Here is a 19,000-nt window from a genome sequence, read left to right as displayed (position 1 = left end):
TTTTATTAATCTCCCCATAAGAAAACTATTGGATAGGTCACTGTAAACAGAAGCACACAGTCCTGAGGACTAGGAGGAAAGTATTTTGTTTGTCCATATCACAAAACAAATATCTAAGCCTGTCCATGCCTCAGGCACACTATGACAGGCTGGTTTAGTTTTCTACCTCCAGCCACCAGCAGCCGGCAGTGCAAGGCTCCTCTCTTCATGGTCACCGTCATTTTTCCATTGTTGTTCCCTGATGTCCAGATAACTGTCTATTTTTGGAGGAGCAGACATCCAAGAATCTAAGGTCTTTGCAAAGGGCAGCTGGTGATATGCTGTACTCTTCTTATACAACTTACATATTGAGCACTTGTTCAAGCAACAAAACATTTAACTCCCTCTTGCCTCATGTGTGCAGCTGATGAAGAATCTCCAAATCTAAATAAAAAGTGAAAGCATAATTATTAAATCAAAGGGTAACTAATATATTCTATCCCTGTATTATGACAATATAGGTAGCAAGGGTTTTTTTCGGCTAATTTAACATCCTATTAAGGGTGTTCTAAGGAAGGATTAACATGATAGTGAGAATGGGAAAAGATCATATTTAACACCTCAACTTTTAAATGCAAAGATTCATGACAGTCTTGAGTTTTAAATGATTGGTTGATCATATAAGACACCACTCAAAGCTGTAACTGAAAGCTTTTGGAAATATTCATTACATGACCCATAACAATAGTGTTAAGACCAGTGAAACTTATTAGAGTTGTCATCTTAGCACATAAAAGTCAAGAAAATGTCAAAAGTACATCTCTTCTGTGTATAAAACTATCAGCAAATTGAATTTAGCAATTTATTAGGGAGGCACTAGGAATCAGATGCTTTGTTTTAGCTACTTCTAAAACTGTGATTCACATAGATGTTAGCAGCTACTAATATGGAAATTATTAAAAAGAGAGCAAGCTACAGAACAGCTGAAACTGTCACCTTCCTATATCTCACTTTCAGACCATCAGTTTGGAAGGCTGGCTTTCATGCTGCCTTTCCTCATTGCTTTATACAAGGCTATGTTCAAACTGGGGAAATAAGAAATCATCTCTAAGTCAAACAGGGTCTGAAATCTGTCCACAAATTTGTTCTCTTTCTCCAACCTAAATTTCATAGCCCACAGAATAACAGTATCATTCTTGCACAAGTGATCAAAAGTTAGGAGGAGTTCATCCAGGAACGGATGGTGGTAAACTACATCAGCAGCCATAATGTAGTCAAAATGACAGGAAGACCTAGGAAAGTTCTTTTCCAGATCAATTCCCCAAGACAATTCCTTAACACAAGGCTGGTGTTTGCTTTTCAGCTTTGTATTACGGAGAACGTTGTGCTGAAGGTTTCCCAGTAATTCTGGCAAATCTGTGGCAGTCACAAGGGCACCTGTGACATGGAGAAAACAAATGTAACATTTTAATATACTTCAAGACTTGAGTAAAAGTCCATTCACAAAAGTCACTGCACAAGGAACTCGTTTTATCAAATAGCTCTCACTGAGGCTAACAGAACAATGTAAATGCTCCCAATAACTCTTAGACATTGTGCTTGAAATAAATACTTGGTTTCTGATAGTTCTATTCTACAGATTGCCATCTAAATGCAGCTGGTGGGGAGAAATTAGATACTTACCATGTCTTAATATCACACTGGTTAAAAGTACAGTGACCAGCTAAGGATAGAGGAATACCAGTTACTGACTCCAAGAAGTCAGCATGAGATTTAAGCATTGCCTCAGGTTTCTTCCTTTTCACAGAGAAAGAAGCTTTCTCAGACTACAGAAAGCTAAAGTTCTGTTAAAATGCAGACACCACTGACTTGGAATACTCTTGAGGAAGAATAGGTTACCATGAGAGAAAACACAACAGTGCCTGTAGCAGAAAAATCAAGTTGCTGAAGGAAAATACTGAAACACAAATGGATAGAAAGTGACCTGGCATCTAAGAGCTTCTTTGGTAAATGGAAGGGGGTGCATTAGTCATACTTACATCTGGCTCCAACTGACATCCTGTGAAGCCACTAATTTCTTATTTTGGTCCTCTGTTTAACACAGTTAATGACAATATATTTATTCCTTTCTTGCATCAATACACTCAGAGAAAAAAAAAAGTGACAAAGCATGTTTCCAATTAGAATTTACTGTTTCTCAGTCTGGGAAGCTCTCAAACAACAGCTTTTTAGAAGAACTAAGACACTTCCTTTGTCCTCCACTATTCAACTGAGAGCTATTTCTAAGACCATAACAGCAATGGCACATACTCACCCAGTAAGCTGGCTACTATGGAGACCAACCCAGTTCCAGCTCCAATTTCAATCACATTTTTGTCAACCAAATTGTATTGTTTAGAATTAGTTTCCAAAAAATAACACAGAACAAGAGCCTGTAGTGGAGGAAATCCGTGAACATACTGAATAAATTAATTAAATAAACCCCTTCACTAAATATGCATTGTCATTCAAAAGCATGCAAAAAACCTGTTGTCTGTTCAAATGAGCAATATCCATTTAAACACTATCCCTAAAGGATCACAGCTCACTATGATCTTTGAGCTCTATAGGTCACAAAATAAATGCCACAACATGCCTCCATGTAGGTTAATAAATTATTACAGCCAGAAGGAACAACTACAATTAGATAATCTGTCATTATGCATAACATGAGCTGTAAAATTACAGTCAGCAATTCCTGCTTATAACTGGAATTTCTGATGGATTTAAAAGGTGTCCTTTACAAAGACATCTTGACATAAGGACTGCTTGTGAGAGAAAATCCACAATGACCCTTGTTAAGTTTTCCAATGGTAAATTATTTCTACAAATAAGTAATTATCATAATGATTCAAAAGGGACAAATAGATTTACACCCTTTTCTTCCAGTTCAGTTTGTTTTCAGTTTCTGTGTGCTTACCTCGTTAAGTTTAGCAAACTTTCATAGCAAATATAGCCACAAAGAGCCCTCTACAACAGACTCCTTACACAAGTATTTATAAACTGTGATTAAGAAGCCCCTTCAGCCTATCTGCCCTGTCTCACACTAATCAATGAATTTTAGTTCACTGTTGAAATAGAAATTGTTAACTTTATTTCTCTGGCAAAGATAGTTTCGAGCTTGTCTCCCATATTTTTCCCCAGATGATGACAATTACATAGTCTCCACTGACAAATATATATGATGGTTGCCACATCCTCTTGCCACTTGGAAAGGTAATTATTTGTGGCTTGGTCTGGCACAATAAAATTACACTCTTAGTTTTGCTTTTAACTAATTAAGAAGTAGAAGGAAAGGAACAGGAGTGTTGACCCAGTGTTAACATTCTAGAAATTCGAACAAAGTTTTTGTTTTCTACCTCTTAATTCAGACCATGAAAGAGTAGGTAATGTGAACTTTGGTAAAGAAATAAGTCTGTGAGAACTAGGACTAATTAAAGTCAGGTTCCTATAGATTGGGTCTGATATTCGACTAATATTTGGCACATTATATTAGGATTTCCTGTTATTCCATAAATTCCTATAATTCCTTCCCTCAGAGTTCACCCTATTCTGCTGTAGAAACCAGCTAGCAAAATCAAAGTTCCTGAGAGTTCTGCCTTCCCATGAAACATACAGAAACTTTATTTTCATTAAAGTTTCTCCCCTCTTGACAAATTTGGCTGACATTTTTCATGAGTTCAAGCAAAGCTAGATCAAGAGGAAGGGAGAACATCAAGAAACATAGATTGAAAGGTTGTCTTCCTTACGCAGCAAAACTGGCTAAGCCCTTCTAGGAAAAAAAAAAAAAAGGTGCTTTTCAATGAAGCCCATGATTCTGTGAGAATAATCAGCAGTCAGCCAAACTTTCCATGAGGACATGCACTGACATCACTAAAACATATAGTATAGATTATTTGTCCAGATCTCCTAAAACAAGGAATATCGCAGCTGAACTATGGCCATACTTCTTAAAAACAGTATGAACCTGGGACGCTGATACAGCTGGGACAGAAATGGAGCCTCCTGGGTCTCTCCTACAGGGACTGTTCCCTGAAAGCCACAAGTGTCAATGGTTTATCGTGGCACCTCTTGGTGGATTCTTTCAGTCTTAATTATTTCCAAACAGTCAGTCAGCTACATTGTGCAGATTCAAAACCTCGAAGAAAGCTTCTTGTATGGTGGATGTGCTCACGGTTCTTATATCAAGAGCCAAGGACAACTGTTCTCTCCCACTAGATTTCTGGCTGCTTAAGAAACTGAAAGCTCCTTTTCCCTTGTCTACATATTTATAAGGTAAATTTGTTTCTTACATGAGTAGCCTGTGTAGCTTCTGTGAGTGCTAATATCTTGTGAGCTTGTAGCATAGTGGTTTCCACAACCTGGATCTGCCTGATACACAGCCATCTGTATTTACAAAACGTACAGAAATGCAATAATCATAAAACTGCCATATTTCCTTCAAAATATGCATGTAATTGCCTAATAGAATCAAAAGTTACTGGTAAATGAGGAGGCAACACAAGATCATACACCTTGTATGACTGGGGCACAAAGAAGAAATACCATCTAAGCTTTCAGAACCACAAATTCAAACAAAACCAGGCTAAATTCAGGTTTGGGATTTTCAGAACAGAGACAGAGAAGCACAGAATTATTTCCTTGGGTTTACAACATATAATAAAACATATTTGTCCTACCAAACAAATTAAAAAGTGCTAGAAGACTCCAAAAATAAAAAATAACAATACTGCAAAAATATTGTACCGATGGCCAGACGACTGCCCCATAACAATCAGTGGCTTCTGTAATTCTTATCTCATGGCCAGCAAAGTGAAAGCCTTCCCAGGTCTCATGAGTTATAAGAGCAGGAAAAAACCGCCTCCTCATGATTTCTGCAACTATCTGTTCATCCTCTTTTTCCCCTGGAAGAAAAAGTATAAAAAGTCAAACAGGCTGAGTGGACTGATAATGAAACTACCAATTCATGTTGAAAAGTTTATTTGGAAGCAAGAACATGAATTACATCTGTAAATAAAAATACATTTCACCATTAGCAGTTTGCATGATATATGACAATTCTCCTGAATTCTAATTGAAGTTTTAAGTTTTATGACTAAATAATTTCTTTCCTATTTTGCTGAAGCAGCTAAGTTCATAAAAAGTAAAGAAGGGGAATGTCACCATACGTTGTTTTTCCTTTCAGCAATCCAAAGGAAATTTTTAAACTTCTTTTTCCCTTCAAGAACAGCTGCCCTAGTATAGGTACTCATGGTCTTATGTGCCCAGATTTTTCATTATTTTCCATATCCTTTTGCTAATCACTTTCCCCACATTATGGTTCTTTTTGACAGTAAACAAAAGGAGGCAGAGTATCATTTATAAGTCTGTCACAAAACTTGTGAAACAGATCCTAGCAACACAAATTATAACAGACAGGAGTGAAAGCACTAGTGTTATCAGGAAAGCTTATCCACCCACACCAACAGAGCCCTGTCAGAGGTATTTTTTCCAGTTGGCTTGATATCCTGAATGCCATTCCTGTTGCTAAGCAAAGGATATTTATGATAGCTAACATAATCTTGGATAACTCTTCTAACAGGAGAGGATTCATTCTTTTTTAGTTGCATACCAAGCTAGTTTCAGTTTTGCCATCATCACACAAAGCAGCACCACAATGTTAGGAAAAGAAATATGTAAGTGAAGTTGTCTAGAGCATTTTCTTAGCAAAGTCTAGATTGATTCCAAGTTTTCACAAGAATTTTGCTTTCAGTGCCAACTACGATCTGTTGGCAAATCAGCTAAAACAAAACATGTTTACAAGCTACACCTTCTAGAAAGCATGCTAGAGATTTAGATAACTGGGTTACCACCTTGTCCAAAGCAGAGTTTCTGTATCAAGCCTGCAGCCTCCAACAAAATCACAGATATCAATATCAGGATCTGCATGGAAATTGCAGGCCCAAATGCTGTTAAAAATGGAAACATTTATGCTTTCGACAGCATAAAACACATTGGTCTACCAAAGATTCTTCATATTTTCTTCTCCCTCAAATCATTGCAGTCACAGGACATGACAGCCACAAGTGTCATCACTTGTTTTGCCATATGCCTCAGTAATTTTATTGCTAACATATTGACAAAGTCTCTCTCCCTTCCTTGTGATACAAGGCCCAAGGAACAAAAGCAGGAGTGAACTAAGAAAAAGATGATACCAAACAAAATTACATGAGGAAGATGTTCAGGCTCATTAGCCAGTGCTTTAAGCTTGTAACTCAACTTTAAGTATCAGAGGAGACTAGAGAACAGCAACAAATGAAGAAGAAAAAGCAAAAATATTCAATCATAGTATGTTGACCCTAAGACACAAAAACCCAACAAAAACCAACTAACCAACCACAGTACTCCATGAATTTACTGTGAGGGGAGAACCCTAATCATGGGATACAGCAAAATTAAAAATAATGCAGTGTATATACTACTGGAAAAAAATGCAAACAGGTTTTTATAAATTTTATAAAGATAACTAAAATAAAATGCTCAACACTGAAACTTTGGTATTCTAAGATGTTAGGAAACAAGTAGTATGTGTCAGCCCATTATATCTTCTTCAAGCCTCTAATGTTAAGCTGAGAGAAAACACATGAGTCATTGTGCCTGTAATCAGGGAGCTCTTGGCAAACATGAATTAAATGTCAGAGAAATGCTGCTTCAGGGCAAAATTAATCTTTTTTTTAATTAAAAAAATAATATAAAGCTGTCTTATTACTCATATCATAAGTGTATTTAATATATCGTCCTGTTTCCAAGCATACCAGATACAGACTGCTTTTAATCTTCTCCTATTGCTTAGAGCAGTCTGATCTTGTTCTGTGATCATTACTAGCTGGGAAGTAAAAGCTATTCTTTCTATTACTTCTCAATTACAGTCATTTTTCTTGATTCTTTCTCCCCTGACATCAGTTTTGGATCCAATTTTGTTGAGAAGCTGGTAACTTATTAAGTCTTAACTTACAAAGCTTCTGCCAGAAGATCTATAAAACTTTAGCAGTATTACAGCTGCCCCTCTAGCGCTTAATAAACATTTCCCATCTATTCCCTACGTGATCAGCAAACTTTCTATTTCAGCCTTGTGCAGCACCTACACTAACAGAGTTTGTAGGCCACTGCTTCCTTCCTGAGCTAAACCGTCGGCACTCCTAAAAGAAGAATGCCCAATCTGCTGATTAATAACACCATTTAAATTTTTGCCCATCTTATCCCTTTGGTAATCCTCCAGGTGAGTTCCCTGGAGAAGCTTACAAAATTTTTTATTTTTTTTTATTTCCCCTTAAAATGCTACTAGTATAGTGAAGAATCAAGAAGAGTATCTGTTTCATCAGAGTTACCATATGGTAGGCAGGCTTTAAAACCTGAGAAACTTTATCAGGACTGGGATTCTAATGATACTGATGAAGAGTGCTGACAAAATAAGGAGTGTAGACTTTTAGTCAGATTCACTTTCCTTCATACAAGTTTACATACTGCAAAAGACACTCCTCTGTTTGCTGCTTTATATCTTTCAAACTAACTTCTTATGGGATTATGCAAAGGGAAAGAAGTTAATTTTTCTGTAACTGCCTTCAGAGTAGTCAGAACAGAAAAATAAAGAACTAGTGGAAAATCTGTCAAGTGACACAAAAATTACTATAAGAGTAAGTAAAATCCAAATGAGATGAAGTCTTCTAATACCTGAAAACACTAAGAAAATTCTGCTGGTACTTTGATCAAGCTAGTTTCTTGATAACAGATGTAAAAAGCCAAAAGGAAGTTATGCTCCTGGAAGTGTTTATCTCTATGTTCATATTCTCTTGTTAAAAAAAAAAACAAACTGAAATTATGACTCAATGAATGATTTTAACGACGTTTTAAGACAAAAAGAAATGACTCATCAGTAGAACAGGATCAGACAAGAGAGGAGGTGGCTTGAATGACTTGGTTGTCAATTCTTCTAAGTATGGAAGTGCATAATGAGCATTTCCAGCAATACTACTCGAGCACCCATACTGAACTGTCAGAACTTAAAGGTCTGCTAGGACTGGATCCTCCCCTCTTCATTTGCCTGTGCTTGACCAGGTAGGTTTGCCCTCACTCCTCTTCTGTGATGTGGAGAGGCATGAAAGTGGTATGTATGTATATATATAGAATGATTTTCTTCAGCCTATTTATCTATTTGCATGAGCATGTATACAAAGAAACCACTGGAGTTTCAAGTCTAAAACCTTATTTATAGTAAAATGAGGCAATCTGATCCTGTTCAGGTAACACAGAAATTGAGATAGTTTTTCTTAGTGAAACAGATAGCACTCCTTTGGTCTTGAACTTGTGTTCACAAAGAAGTTCCCATCTATAGCTGCTGAAATTCTTTAAGAAATAGAATTTTAATGTCTTTAAGTTGCTTAAGACTTTATGCCTAATAGGCTAATTTCTTAAGTGTTCTTTGGAATACTTCAGATAAAGTATTGTTTATTATAGAAGTCTAACCTTGGAGTCAAAAATCTTTGGAGTGTGTTGTTTGAACTCCCTGCATTTTATGTCAATATCAGGGCTGAGGGAAAAAAACTCAGGTACTGCTGACACATCTGGCACTGTATCAACCACATCAAAAGAACGAAAGCATCATTCTCAAAGGCAAAGCAATCATCATTATTACAACTGAAATGCAAACACAGTTTTCCAAAGAGACATACTAAATCAGGTGGAAGACCGGAGTTGTGAAGTTAGTGGCAGGTTAGTTAGAGAAACTTGTGTCAAGCTGCAAAATCTTGTGTAGGGAGCCAGAGGATTTTGCTGACACATTCACAAGTCAAATGTTAAAATGTGACTTTAGTTGTCTTGTTACAGCAAAACTTAAAGAAAGAAAAGGATGTGAGTTCTGCTGAGACAGACCTGGAGAAGTCCTTCAAGTGGGAAGGAAAGGCAGAAAAAAATAACAGGAGATAGACCAGGTTAGAATGAAAAAAGTTGCAAACTGCAGCATTTTTTTCTTTAACAATGCAGAAAGCTGTCTTTATATTCACACTTTTTGATTAGAATGAGTAGAAATAGTACTTGTTTAGAAACCAGCTACATTATCAGCTGTTCCCTTTACACGACTTGTCACATAAAAACATGCCTGGAAGTATATAGCTCCACTAGGAAATGGTAACCTTAAAATTCAGTTAAGTATCCATCAATTAATAGCATATGTTAAATCTCTCTTTGCATAACTAATGATATTGCTTACATTATTGCATTCTCCACAGAATGAAAAGCAAGCAGAGATAGGCACCATAAAACAGCACTTAAAATGCAGGGAAAACAGCAAAGACAAGGGGGGTAAATCAAAATTACATTAAAAAAAAAAAGTTACCATTGTCTAAATACCTGAATTAAAATGTGGCTAAAAAAGTAAAATGACCCTCATACACGAAAGCTATTAAGAAGATACTAGCAGTTAACATCCATTTTCAGACTCACTCACAAATAGCACACAGAGTAACAAAACATATTCCGAATACTTTGTCAGTGGATTAGAACAGCATTAATTCAGAAACCATAGTTTCAACCACTGATTCATCAAAACAGCCTACAGAAAAAAAATACATGTTAGCCTCTTTCAAGTGCTGCTCTGACCCTACTTAAACTCCTGAGGTCAAATGGTGTCACAGCCCAAGGTCACAAGGAAATAAGATCCAATCATTTTCTGCTTCTCTCCTGCTTTGATGGATCTTCTCCAACTGGCAAAAGGAATGAAATTCAAGACTTAAGCATGAACTTGACCTGACAAAGTTCAGCCCTACAACAACATACTCTCCCTTCTTCAGAAGCAGTATAATCTCACCTATGGAGTTTAGATTTAAAATGTACCATATATATTTGTACTTACAAATATTTTAATACCATGTATCAACAGCTGTGAAGACATATGTGGAGAAGTCCTCCATGACTTCTCAGCAATTATGTCAGGGTCTGATGAACATAAGAGGACTACCTGTGCTGATATTACTGATCGAATAATGCAAAAAAGTAATTTGTAATATCCAGGACTCTTTAGATCCCCCCACTCTGGACACATGGGACTGGAGTCATACAAACTAAGTATTTAAGATGTATTTTATATATATCATATGGACATGATATATATAATACACATAGTATATATATATATATATATATACATATATATGTATAAAATAGCTATCTATATATCCCAAAGTCAAGAGGATACCTGCAGAAAGATTGGTGAGGGAACAAATCTGCCACCAGTTCTGTAACTGTAAGAGATGACCGGAGAAGAGTTACATTAGTCCACTGATAGAAATCATCAGAAGGTATTCCTGTGAATCCATATGGGTATTTCCAATGGCTCAGACCAAGTTTACCCCCAAAAAAACCAGAAAGGTCTCAATACTAAGGGACTCTGGCATCTCAGAATTTTTACTGAGCTACTGATATCTCCAGATCAGAGCTCTGCTCCTGCAAGCATTACAGATGGCTCCATGGAAACATACAAAATCCTGAATCACAAAATAGTCCCTAAATTCCAGGTGGTATCCCTTTAGTATCTTTATGTCATTCCACCTATTTCTATTTCATTCTATTCCAGCCTGAGGACCTTTAAAGGAAGGGGATAGGAGGAAAATCTAATCATGCTCTTGACTTCACAGAAGTCAGATGTAACCTATACCTTTCTAAGAATATAAAGCAAAGTACCATGGAAATACTTGTCTAAATGACAGTTAATTTTTCCTTATTTCATCCCTACCTACAAAAAGGGAGATCATCATGTAAGTGTTAGCAGTACATTCATTACAAGTTCAACCTGCTGAAACGATGGCAATGAAGAGGTATATTATATTGATTAATCTGAGATACTATGTCAGGGTAATATAATACTTGATATTTTATACTTTGAAATGCAGAAATACACAACTGCCACCACAGGCAGCCTCTTCTCAGTCAAAAGACAAAATGCACTTAGCTCAGAGCATGAGGACACAAGAACTGAAGAGCGGTACACTCACAGTATCCAGTCTATGTATTTGCCCAGGCTTGAGAGGCACTTGTAAATTTGGAATTTACACCACTGATATCCTAGTCCTATCCAAGTCACAGGTCATTTAAAATCCATTAAAAGGCTGAAAATAGAAGTACCATAGTGTCCATCTCAGGGACACATAATGAATTCTAATTTGTGAAGTACTTCCCCTGTTACTTCATCGTGTTTGTCTGTCATTGGAAACACCTTCAGGTCAAAGCTCTGCAGCTAAAAATAACTAAATTATTTGACTTTGACAACAAAAGACTGCAACTTTAAATTAGATTGTTTAATGTATATTAGAAAAGGCAACCAACTTCCTGATGGATAGAAAGAGACTCAAGAAAATGCCATCAGTTTTCACCTACCAATAATTCTAGGTTTCTAAAATACATCTTTGAATAAAGGACCTGAAATAAACTAAAAACACCAATCCATGCAACCCTACTACCTTTTCCATGTGGCAGTTGAAAAATATTATTTAGTGTCAAACTGCAGCTAGTGAAAAGATTAGAGAAGTGAAAATAGGAAAGACGGGCACATGGTTGAGAGGGTAGAATAAGTTGCAGAGTTCTCTACAGAGTTGATGTATACTTTGGTTATTTGTTGAGTGTTGCCTCCAACTTCTGCTCTATCCATACCCAAGAAGTTTCCACTTGAGCTTAGCAATGTCTTCAATGAAAGTGGGTCTACTTCTTGTGGGGAGAGAAAAGGAACACAGAAGTGTTAAATTAATGAATTTTTACTGATATTTAGTAGAGTACTTGAATGCTGCCACTTTCAAACAAAAGAGCTCAGAGGTAACTTACTGCAAGACATTCAAGAGATAAATAAAGAGAAGAGTTATTTCTAGACTATTCTGTTTTGCTGTGAAGGTGCCATTTATTTTTAGTCACTCCTTAATCGAGTTACGCTGAGGTCTTATTCTAAACTACCTCTTTTAGACTTTTTTTGGTTTAGAGACAGCTTGTTGCCTAAGAGGAGTAGAATTTTAATTCTGCTATTTCTCAATCTTGCAATGAAGAAAAAAATGTAGGTAACTAATGGTGTGACTTCCATGAGTTGGGGTGTGTGTGTGTGTGTAGGCACTAATGCTTTTAGGATGAGCATTAATGCTTTTAGGGTGAGCGTTAATGTAAGAGGTTATATGTTTGTTTGTGGGTTTGGTGTTTGGTTGGTTGGTTTTTAATCTTAATAGAAGCATAATTCAAAGCAAAAAGACAAGAATAAAAATGAAAAAAAAAATGGAAGGTGAAAGAAGGGAAGTCAGGCGGTGTGGGAAGATATTGCAAAAGTGTTATTTCTATATAGTATAAATAAGCTCTTTATTTAACCAGCACTATAAATTGAGAAGTCCACTATATAAAGAATGGTTCAGTGAATGAGGAACTCAAAATGGAGGAACTGAGTGCTGGATCTTCCTCAGAAGAATTCAAATTCAGAACTCACTCACACAAGGGGTGTGTTCCAGCCATCCTACAGAACCAGGTGCTTCCCCTCCATCACCACCAGAGGTGGGCCATCAGAAAACCAGGATTGCAAGAATCATGCTAGAAGGACAATAAGCAAGGAAAAGCCCAACTACAAGTTGGGCACTCAGTTGTGAAAAGGCAAACTTGGACTCCATGCTCAGGTGCCAGGATATTTTTCACAGTTTACAGCTAAGTCTGTGAAGTCAGTGGGAAAGTGTCAGCAGGGAAGGGAATGAGAAAGAGAAGTAGTATCTTTAGAAGTAACCCAGGAAATAGGTCACTCCTCTTCCCAGCTGAATATCTTAATTTCTAAATTACAGGGTTAGACTGATTCTCATTTTGCTCCATTCCAAGTATGTCCTGTTTAAGGCACCTTTCTGGACTTCACAAAAAGGTACTTGACATGATGGCAGGAATTGCCATCAATTAGGACATCTGTCAAGCAGCGTGACACTCCTTCTAAAGTGTCAGGAGTTATTAGAAGGTTACTAGGTCAGCATTTTCTCAGATATTTATGGATTAAAAACTAAGGCCTGGCCAAGTGAACTGCAACGATGGACTGTCAAGGACAAGTATGCCTTGCAAACTTGTCCTCCTCCTTCTGTCTCAGACGTAAAGTTATTCTGGGTTAAATTTACACGATGCAACTGGGGTAAAGTAATCTAGTATCCCAAGAAATTAGGATGGGAGTGGTAGAATCAGATCTTAGAAACATTTAGCCAAGGAAACTTAAAGCTAATGATCGGGAGAAATTATGTGAGGAAAGAAAGGAGACATCTAATAATGCAGATGTGGAGAACTGATTGGATAAAGACACACGAGGAAGGATCAGACTGGGTGAGAACCTACCTGTAAGTTGAGAACCAGTAGTAATGGGAATCGTGAACTAAAATAAGGAGTTTTAAACTGAAGAACTTATGATGAGTTAATTAAGAAGCAAAGGGGAAGGCACCAAAGATAAAGAGCTCAGACTGTGAGAGTGGTGCAACACTGGAACAGGTTGCCCAGAGAAGCTGTGGATGCCCCATCCATGGAAGTGTTCAAGGCCAGGATGGATGGGGCTTTGAGTAATCTGGTCTAGTGGAAGGTGTCTCTGGTAGAGAGGTTGGAACTGCATGGTCTTTAAGGTCTCTTCCAACCCAAAACATTTTGTGATTCTATGATCCCATGACTGGAACTTGCAGAGAAACTGAACTAGAATAAGAACCCTGAGAAACAGATATTGAGACTAGGTAGGTGAAATAATGAAATAGGGATGGTGAAGGGAGTAAAGAAAAAGGATAAGAACAGGGAAGGCACAGGCTCAGTGATTGAGCAGGTAAATCTCCATGCAGCAGGTTCAGCACCCTTTACTTCCAGAACCTGGCATGGAATTTAAGATGCCAAAATATGGTGTCAGATGAAACTTTGAAGATATTCCATTTTCCATTCATGTCTCCTCATTCTCTTAAACTAGTGTTTCTAGACATGGAAGAGAACCACCTGTTATTGCTATCGACACAGTTCCTCTGTTAGCTAAGTGGAATGTATTTCTGCATTTGATCTAAATATTCTACTGACTAATTTGCTTACATTGACCTAATGTCCTAGAATTCAATTTATTTTCATAATTCAAAACCTAAAGAAATTATATGCAGCCTCACTCCTCCCTGCCCTGAATCCTGCATGAAGAGAATATCTGTATTGGACACTCAAGCTTTCAGAAGCATAGAAATGACTGTGGAACTTCATTTCAGCCCTCGTGTACTATGGAACACACAATGACAGTCATCAATATTTCAGTCTTTAGTAGATCTATCTTTAACATTTATTCTTCTAGATAATTCTTCTCCTAATAATCATGCTTCATTGCATAGGATCAACTTGAGCTCTTTGTTCAAATCAGAATTAGACAAAAGGAAAGAGAATTGCATTAAAGAAAATCTCCAAATTAAGACACTTGAACAGTGCTTTGTAGAACAGTAACCTATACCAATTGCTATCAGACATCCTCTTGTGCAACATCAGCTTTCCAGAGAAGGTCATCAGTTTGGGGTACTCCAAAAAAAGTATTTGAAAGTGAAACAACAAACATTAGTTTTAATGAGAAAATAATTCATTTTAAGTATTGCAGTCATGCCCAAAGCTCCATGTTGCCTCACTGAACAGGTAGCAAAGCAAAACTGCATGCTGATCTCTCTTGAGAAAACAGAAACCCAAAAGCTTGGCTGTACATGGACCACAACTCAGCTGAGATTTTAGACAAAAATATTATGAAAAATAAAATAATTTTAAACCCCTCTTCCTTTCACACATGTTATGTAGAACATAACTAGACCCCACTGCAAAACACATGCACTTGGCTTAAAACCTTGTCTACTCCTGGTGACTGCTAAAAAGGGGACTACTTACAATACTTTAGGATCTTGAAAGATGTGCAGCCATGAAAGTGCTGAAGAAGAAAAGCTGTCAGTAGCCCCTGAGGGATTTGAAAGATTAGGTCTGAGGCTGTCTGGACAGAAACCAAGCTTGTAATAAACAATTCTCCCTAACTGACAGCCCGTAAACAAACCTCTCTGAATAGCTTGATCATAGTCACAGCTTCATTTCCTGGAACCAGTCACAGGCAAGTAGCTGGAGGACAGATGCCAGGCACTGGTAGGAAACTGCCAGGACAAGAGTACGCAGGTGTAACATACTTAAGATACCCACTGCATAGCTAGAATACAACAGCGCTATCTGTTGTATTTTCTGCACAAGTGGCATAAGCACAGCTCTTCAGAAAAAATGAATGAGAAGATAGCTCACTGTCAGCCAGACACTTTGTTCCTTATACTTAACAATATTCTTAAGTGCAACAAGGAAAAATAATGAAATAAGAAACATTTTACCTTCTTGTCTTTCCAACTCTCTTACCAGTTCATTTTGTAGATAATTATGTTGTGATGATGTCAAATCCATACTGTCACAAACTCTGGGACAGAGAAACACAAGCCTGCCTGAATAATGTAAGAAATAAGTACCTTATTTCTTTTTCCCCACAAAAAATAATTAAAAAAGAAAATTCTTTTTACATGTACTATGCTATAATTTACTTATATAGATGATAAAAACATGTAGACACATAAGTATCAATATTCAAGGCATAAAAGAACCAGAACCAAATTAGTTCAACTCTTACACTCTCAAAGAGGCAAAAGAGTAGATTTTTTTAAAAATGAGAGAGATAAAGAGCTTTGATAAATGTTTAAAACTATTATATGAAATCTTAAAATTAGAACAAACTAAAATCAGGGTTCGTAGGCTTATAAAGGATTGAAAGGAAAGGTAGCAACAAGTGTCTGAAAGACATGAAAAACTGCACCTTAAGGATCTAATCTTATTTGAATAAATTTGCATATGAGAATAAGTAAGAAGCAGGATCTACAAATAACATGCTAAACAGAAAGCATATGTGCCTATATAAACAGTCACAGAACACACAGACTCCAGAGAAAAAATAATAGGAAAAGTATGACAGAGGACAGTACAATTTTTGCTGTCTGTAGAAAAGTAGACAGAAGCAATCATCTCCAATTCTTGATATTTTACAATTAGGAAGAACACTGAGTTCATAGGAAGAAAAAAAAAAAAATCAGTGCTTTAATAATTTTTGAAGTTTTAATTTAATTTTTAAATTTCCACTGTTATGTGCAGATTTAACTGATTTTTGCTGGAATAGTTACAGGCAGTATACAGTTAATAACCTACACATGTTTAAAGACCCAATAGGAATGCAATTAAATAAGGCAATAGGTGAAGGAATATCTCTATACAGTGAAAAGAAAAAAAAAGGACAATCAAAGTAAAAAAATATGCTGAATACCAAGAATCTTCCTCACAGTGCAAAGTCCTAGGTAGGTTTTTGTCTCAAAACTTCAAGTGAAAAAGGACAGTATGGAATAGCCCTTTCCTTTTAGAGAGGATGCACCATGCCCTTTTGACTTCACCCTACCAAAGACACATGTTTCATGTTTAACTTTACTACTACAATACCAGCAGTCATTAACCTGTTCGAAGGTGAAAAATATCTTTGGAGGTTTCTACATGTTACCGTAACACCTAGAAGAAAATTATTGACATTATTTTTGTGTCTACACATGAACTTAGCTATAGCAACATCATTAGATGAGGAACAAAAAAGAGATTCAATGGGATTTGAAGTCTTTGTATGCATCTGCAGAATAACAAGTAGCATAAGAAACTACTGGGACATTAAGCAGAAAATGCTACACACATCCATCAGCTTGTCATCCACCTCAAAAGAATAAAAAAGACAAATTTTGGTTAATAATGAGTCCTTTTGCATTCTAAAGGATAAGCAACATTGCACTGTAAAATCATCCTACAAGGGAAAGCCTTTTTATTTTGTGATCCTCTACACTTTTTATGTCATTCTAAAAATATCCTTTGAAGTACACTGAACAACACAGCAATCTGTCTGAGTTTAACATACACATTCAAGGGTGCTACAAGCAATTAAACAGTGCAGAACAGCTCAGTTTTGCTGTTTAAAGCAAAGTATACAAAATAATTTAGAGTATAAGACACAGACAAGTGAAATATCACTGGCATCCACCGCATTTCAGTCAATGTTACCTGAATCTCTTGCAGCTTTCCGAAGATGGTGCTCAAACAGCAATGTCCTTATCTGCCTGGTCTCTTCCCTCCAGGGCAGCCACAGGCAGGAGCGTGTCCCGAAGCCTGTGTCAGGAGCGTGTCCCGAAGCCTGTGTCACACATTGCCAACATCCCCACAGTGGGAGCAATAATAAATCCTGACAGCTGCAGGACGAGCACAAAGAGGGCACCGCACACCATGTCCCTTACATAAGGGAGTGGATTTCGTAACAACACCAGTCACCCACTCAAGGGAGCTCCAACCAACAAAGTAACCAACTTGGGAGTATTTTTTTACAAAATAAATAGTGGCAGGATGTAACACTCAGTGTTACTAAAAAGTAACCACAGAGCATAATATCATTCCTCAGTCAAAAGGGTCTCCCAAAGCACAGATTAAAATTTACTAAGGGGCAGGGGGTGCATTTGCAGCAGGGGCGGTCACGTTAGAATGCAAAACTGTGACAACACAGCTCCCAAAATCCTACTCTGCTTTACTCCATGACCCAGCTGTCAATTTGCATAAATATCCACACACTACTAGATTAATTTCAACAAAGATTTTAGCAAGGTGAAAAACACCTTATCTGTAGAAATGTACTCAAAATGAGACATAACAGGGTCAGACCACTTGATATAACCAGATAAAACTACTTAGAAGCCTTGAAGCTGTTCCAAGGAGGACATAGAGGACAAGGAAGATGAAGGTGGAGAGGAAGGGGTTGTCATTTTGAGACCACCAACTCAGATTTGGGAGGTGTGGCAAGGGTGGGATGATGGGAGGGATGGTTTTGGGGATGGGTGTAACCAATGAAGTAATGTCCAGATATTGTAATTAGATGGTATTATAAAATTGTAAAGGTCTATGCCATGGTCGGTACAATATTTTTTGTGCACCTACAACGCCTCAATTAAAGAATAGCTTTTTGCCTTTCTATACTAAAAAGTGTCAGAAAATTATTTCTTTGATTATTTTCTTTGAAATTCTTGACAGAAAGAGTTAAACAGCATTTTAGGAATCTAATACAAAGGTGCTTAGCAAACTAAAAGTACTAGTCAGTTATACTATATATAGTTATACTACGATTTAATATAATATAGATTTTAAGGCATCACACTCCTCTATATTCCAAATGTCTATTCACTCAACAGATTACAAATACTTACTGCCATAAGAACAACTACAGCTATCTAAGATATCTCTGTTTTAGTGTGTAATCAATTCAGGACAAGAACCATCTCTTACTTTACACATTTTTTAGAAAAAATAGACTTCAACCTCAACTGTGGTTTCTAGGTGTTACAGAAAAATGATAAATTATTGTACAAAAATACTAAACAAGCCCTACAGAGAGGTGAGGGTGTGTGTACTTTACCATACTCAGCAGAAGAAATTAACAGGAGCTCTTCTAGACCTATAAACTATTAAACAATTCGCTGAGACCTGATACACACTTTTAAAGTAAAATTCAGTAATAGTAATGAGTGATTTACAAACTAGTGCTGTAAACTGGTTGTACAGGCTGAGAATTTGCTTAAAATGTTATAATCTTTTAGAAAAGAGGTTTAAAGAGGATCATTTTTGACCAATATAAACTGTACATGAAGTATTAGAGTCTCTGCAACTGTGAGGATCAAATCACACCCAGTTCACGTCAGCCCTTCATCCTTTTAGGGGAGGATAATATCTAATACAAAACTTAAATATATGGACTTGGATTTCAAACAATGAAACAATGAGAAACACAGTAGAAATATCAAATGAGAAGACAAAAAAAAGGGCAAGAAGGACTAAAATGTAATGTGAGAATAAAAGTAAGACTGTACTTTTCCTC

At 36.8% G+C, this 19,000-nt stretch overlaps 1 protein-coding gene across 10 annotated transcripts; it reads right to left on the bottom strand.

Moving 5' to 3' along the window:
- Nucleotides 1-429: 429 nt before the first annotated feature.
- LOC103756598 (protein-lysine methyltransferase METTL21E) lies at nt 430-17,363 on the bottom strand. 10 transcript variants are annotated; one of them, XM_018071005.2, is made up of 6 exons: nt 17,146-17,363; nt 15,424-15,506; nt 14,920-14,986; nt 4,765-4,922; nt 2,294-2,411; nt 430-1,416 (listed from the first exon to the last, which is right to left on the bottom strand). In XM_018071005.2, the coding sequence occupies exons 2-6, from the start codon at nt 15,466-15,468 to the stop codon at nt 1,001-1,003; spliced, it is 804 nt and encodes a 267-aa protein (XP_017926494.2). In that variant the 5' UTR covers nt 15,469-15,506; nt 17,146-17,363; the 3' UTR covers nt 430-1,000. The 10 variants fall into 10 exon arrangements, with proteins under 10 accessions (XP_017926494.2, XP_017926495.2, XP_029816774.1 ...); XM_018071006.2 differs by having other exon boundaries at nt 15,424-15,502; XM_029960914.1 differs by having other exon boundaries at nt 15,424-15,480.
- Nucleotides 17,364-19,000: the final 1,637 nt, after the last annotated feature.

The sequence above is a fragment of the Manacus vitellinus genome, unplaced genomic scaffold (genome assembly GCF_001715985.3).
Source record: "Manacus vitellinus isolate BGI_N305 unplaced genomic scaffold, ASM171598v3 scaffold_2_pilon, whole genome shotgun sequence".
In the NCBI taxonomy this organism is placed as follows: Eukaryota; Metazoa; Chordata; class Aves; order Passeriformes; family Pipridae; genus Manacus; species Manacus vitellinus.
The sequence above is the reverse complement of the archived record's forward strand: the minus strand, read 5'-3'. Positions and strand labels throughout refer to the sequence as shown.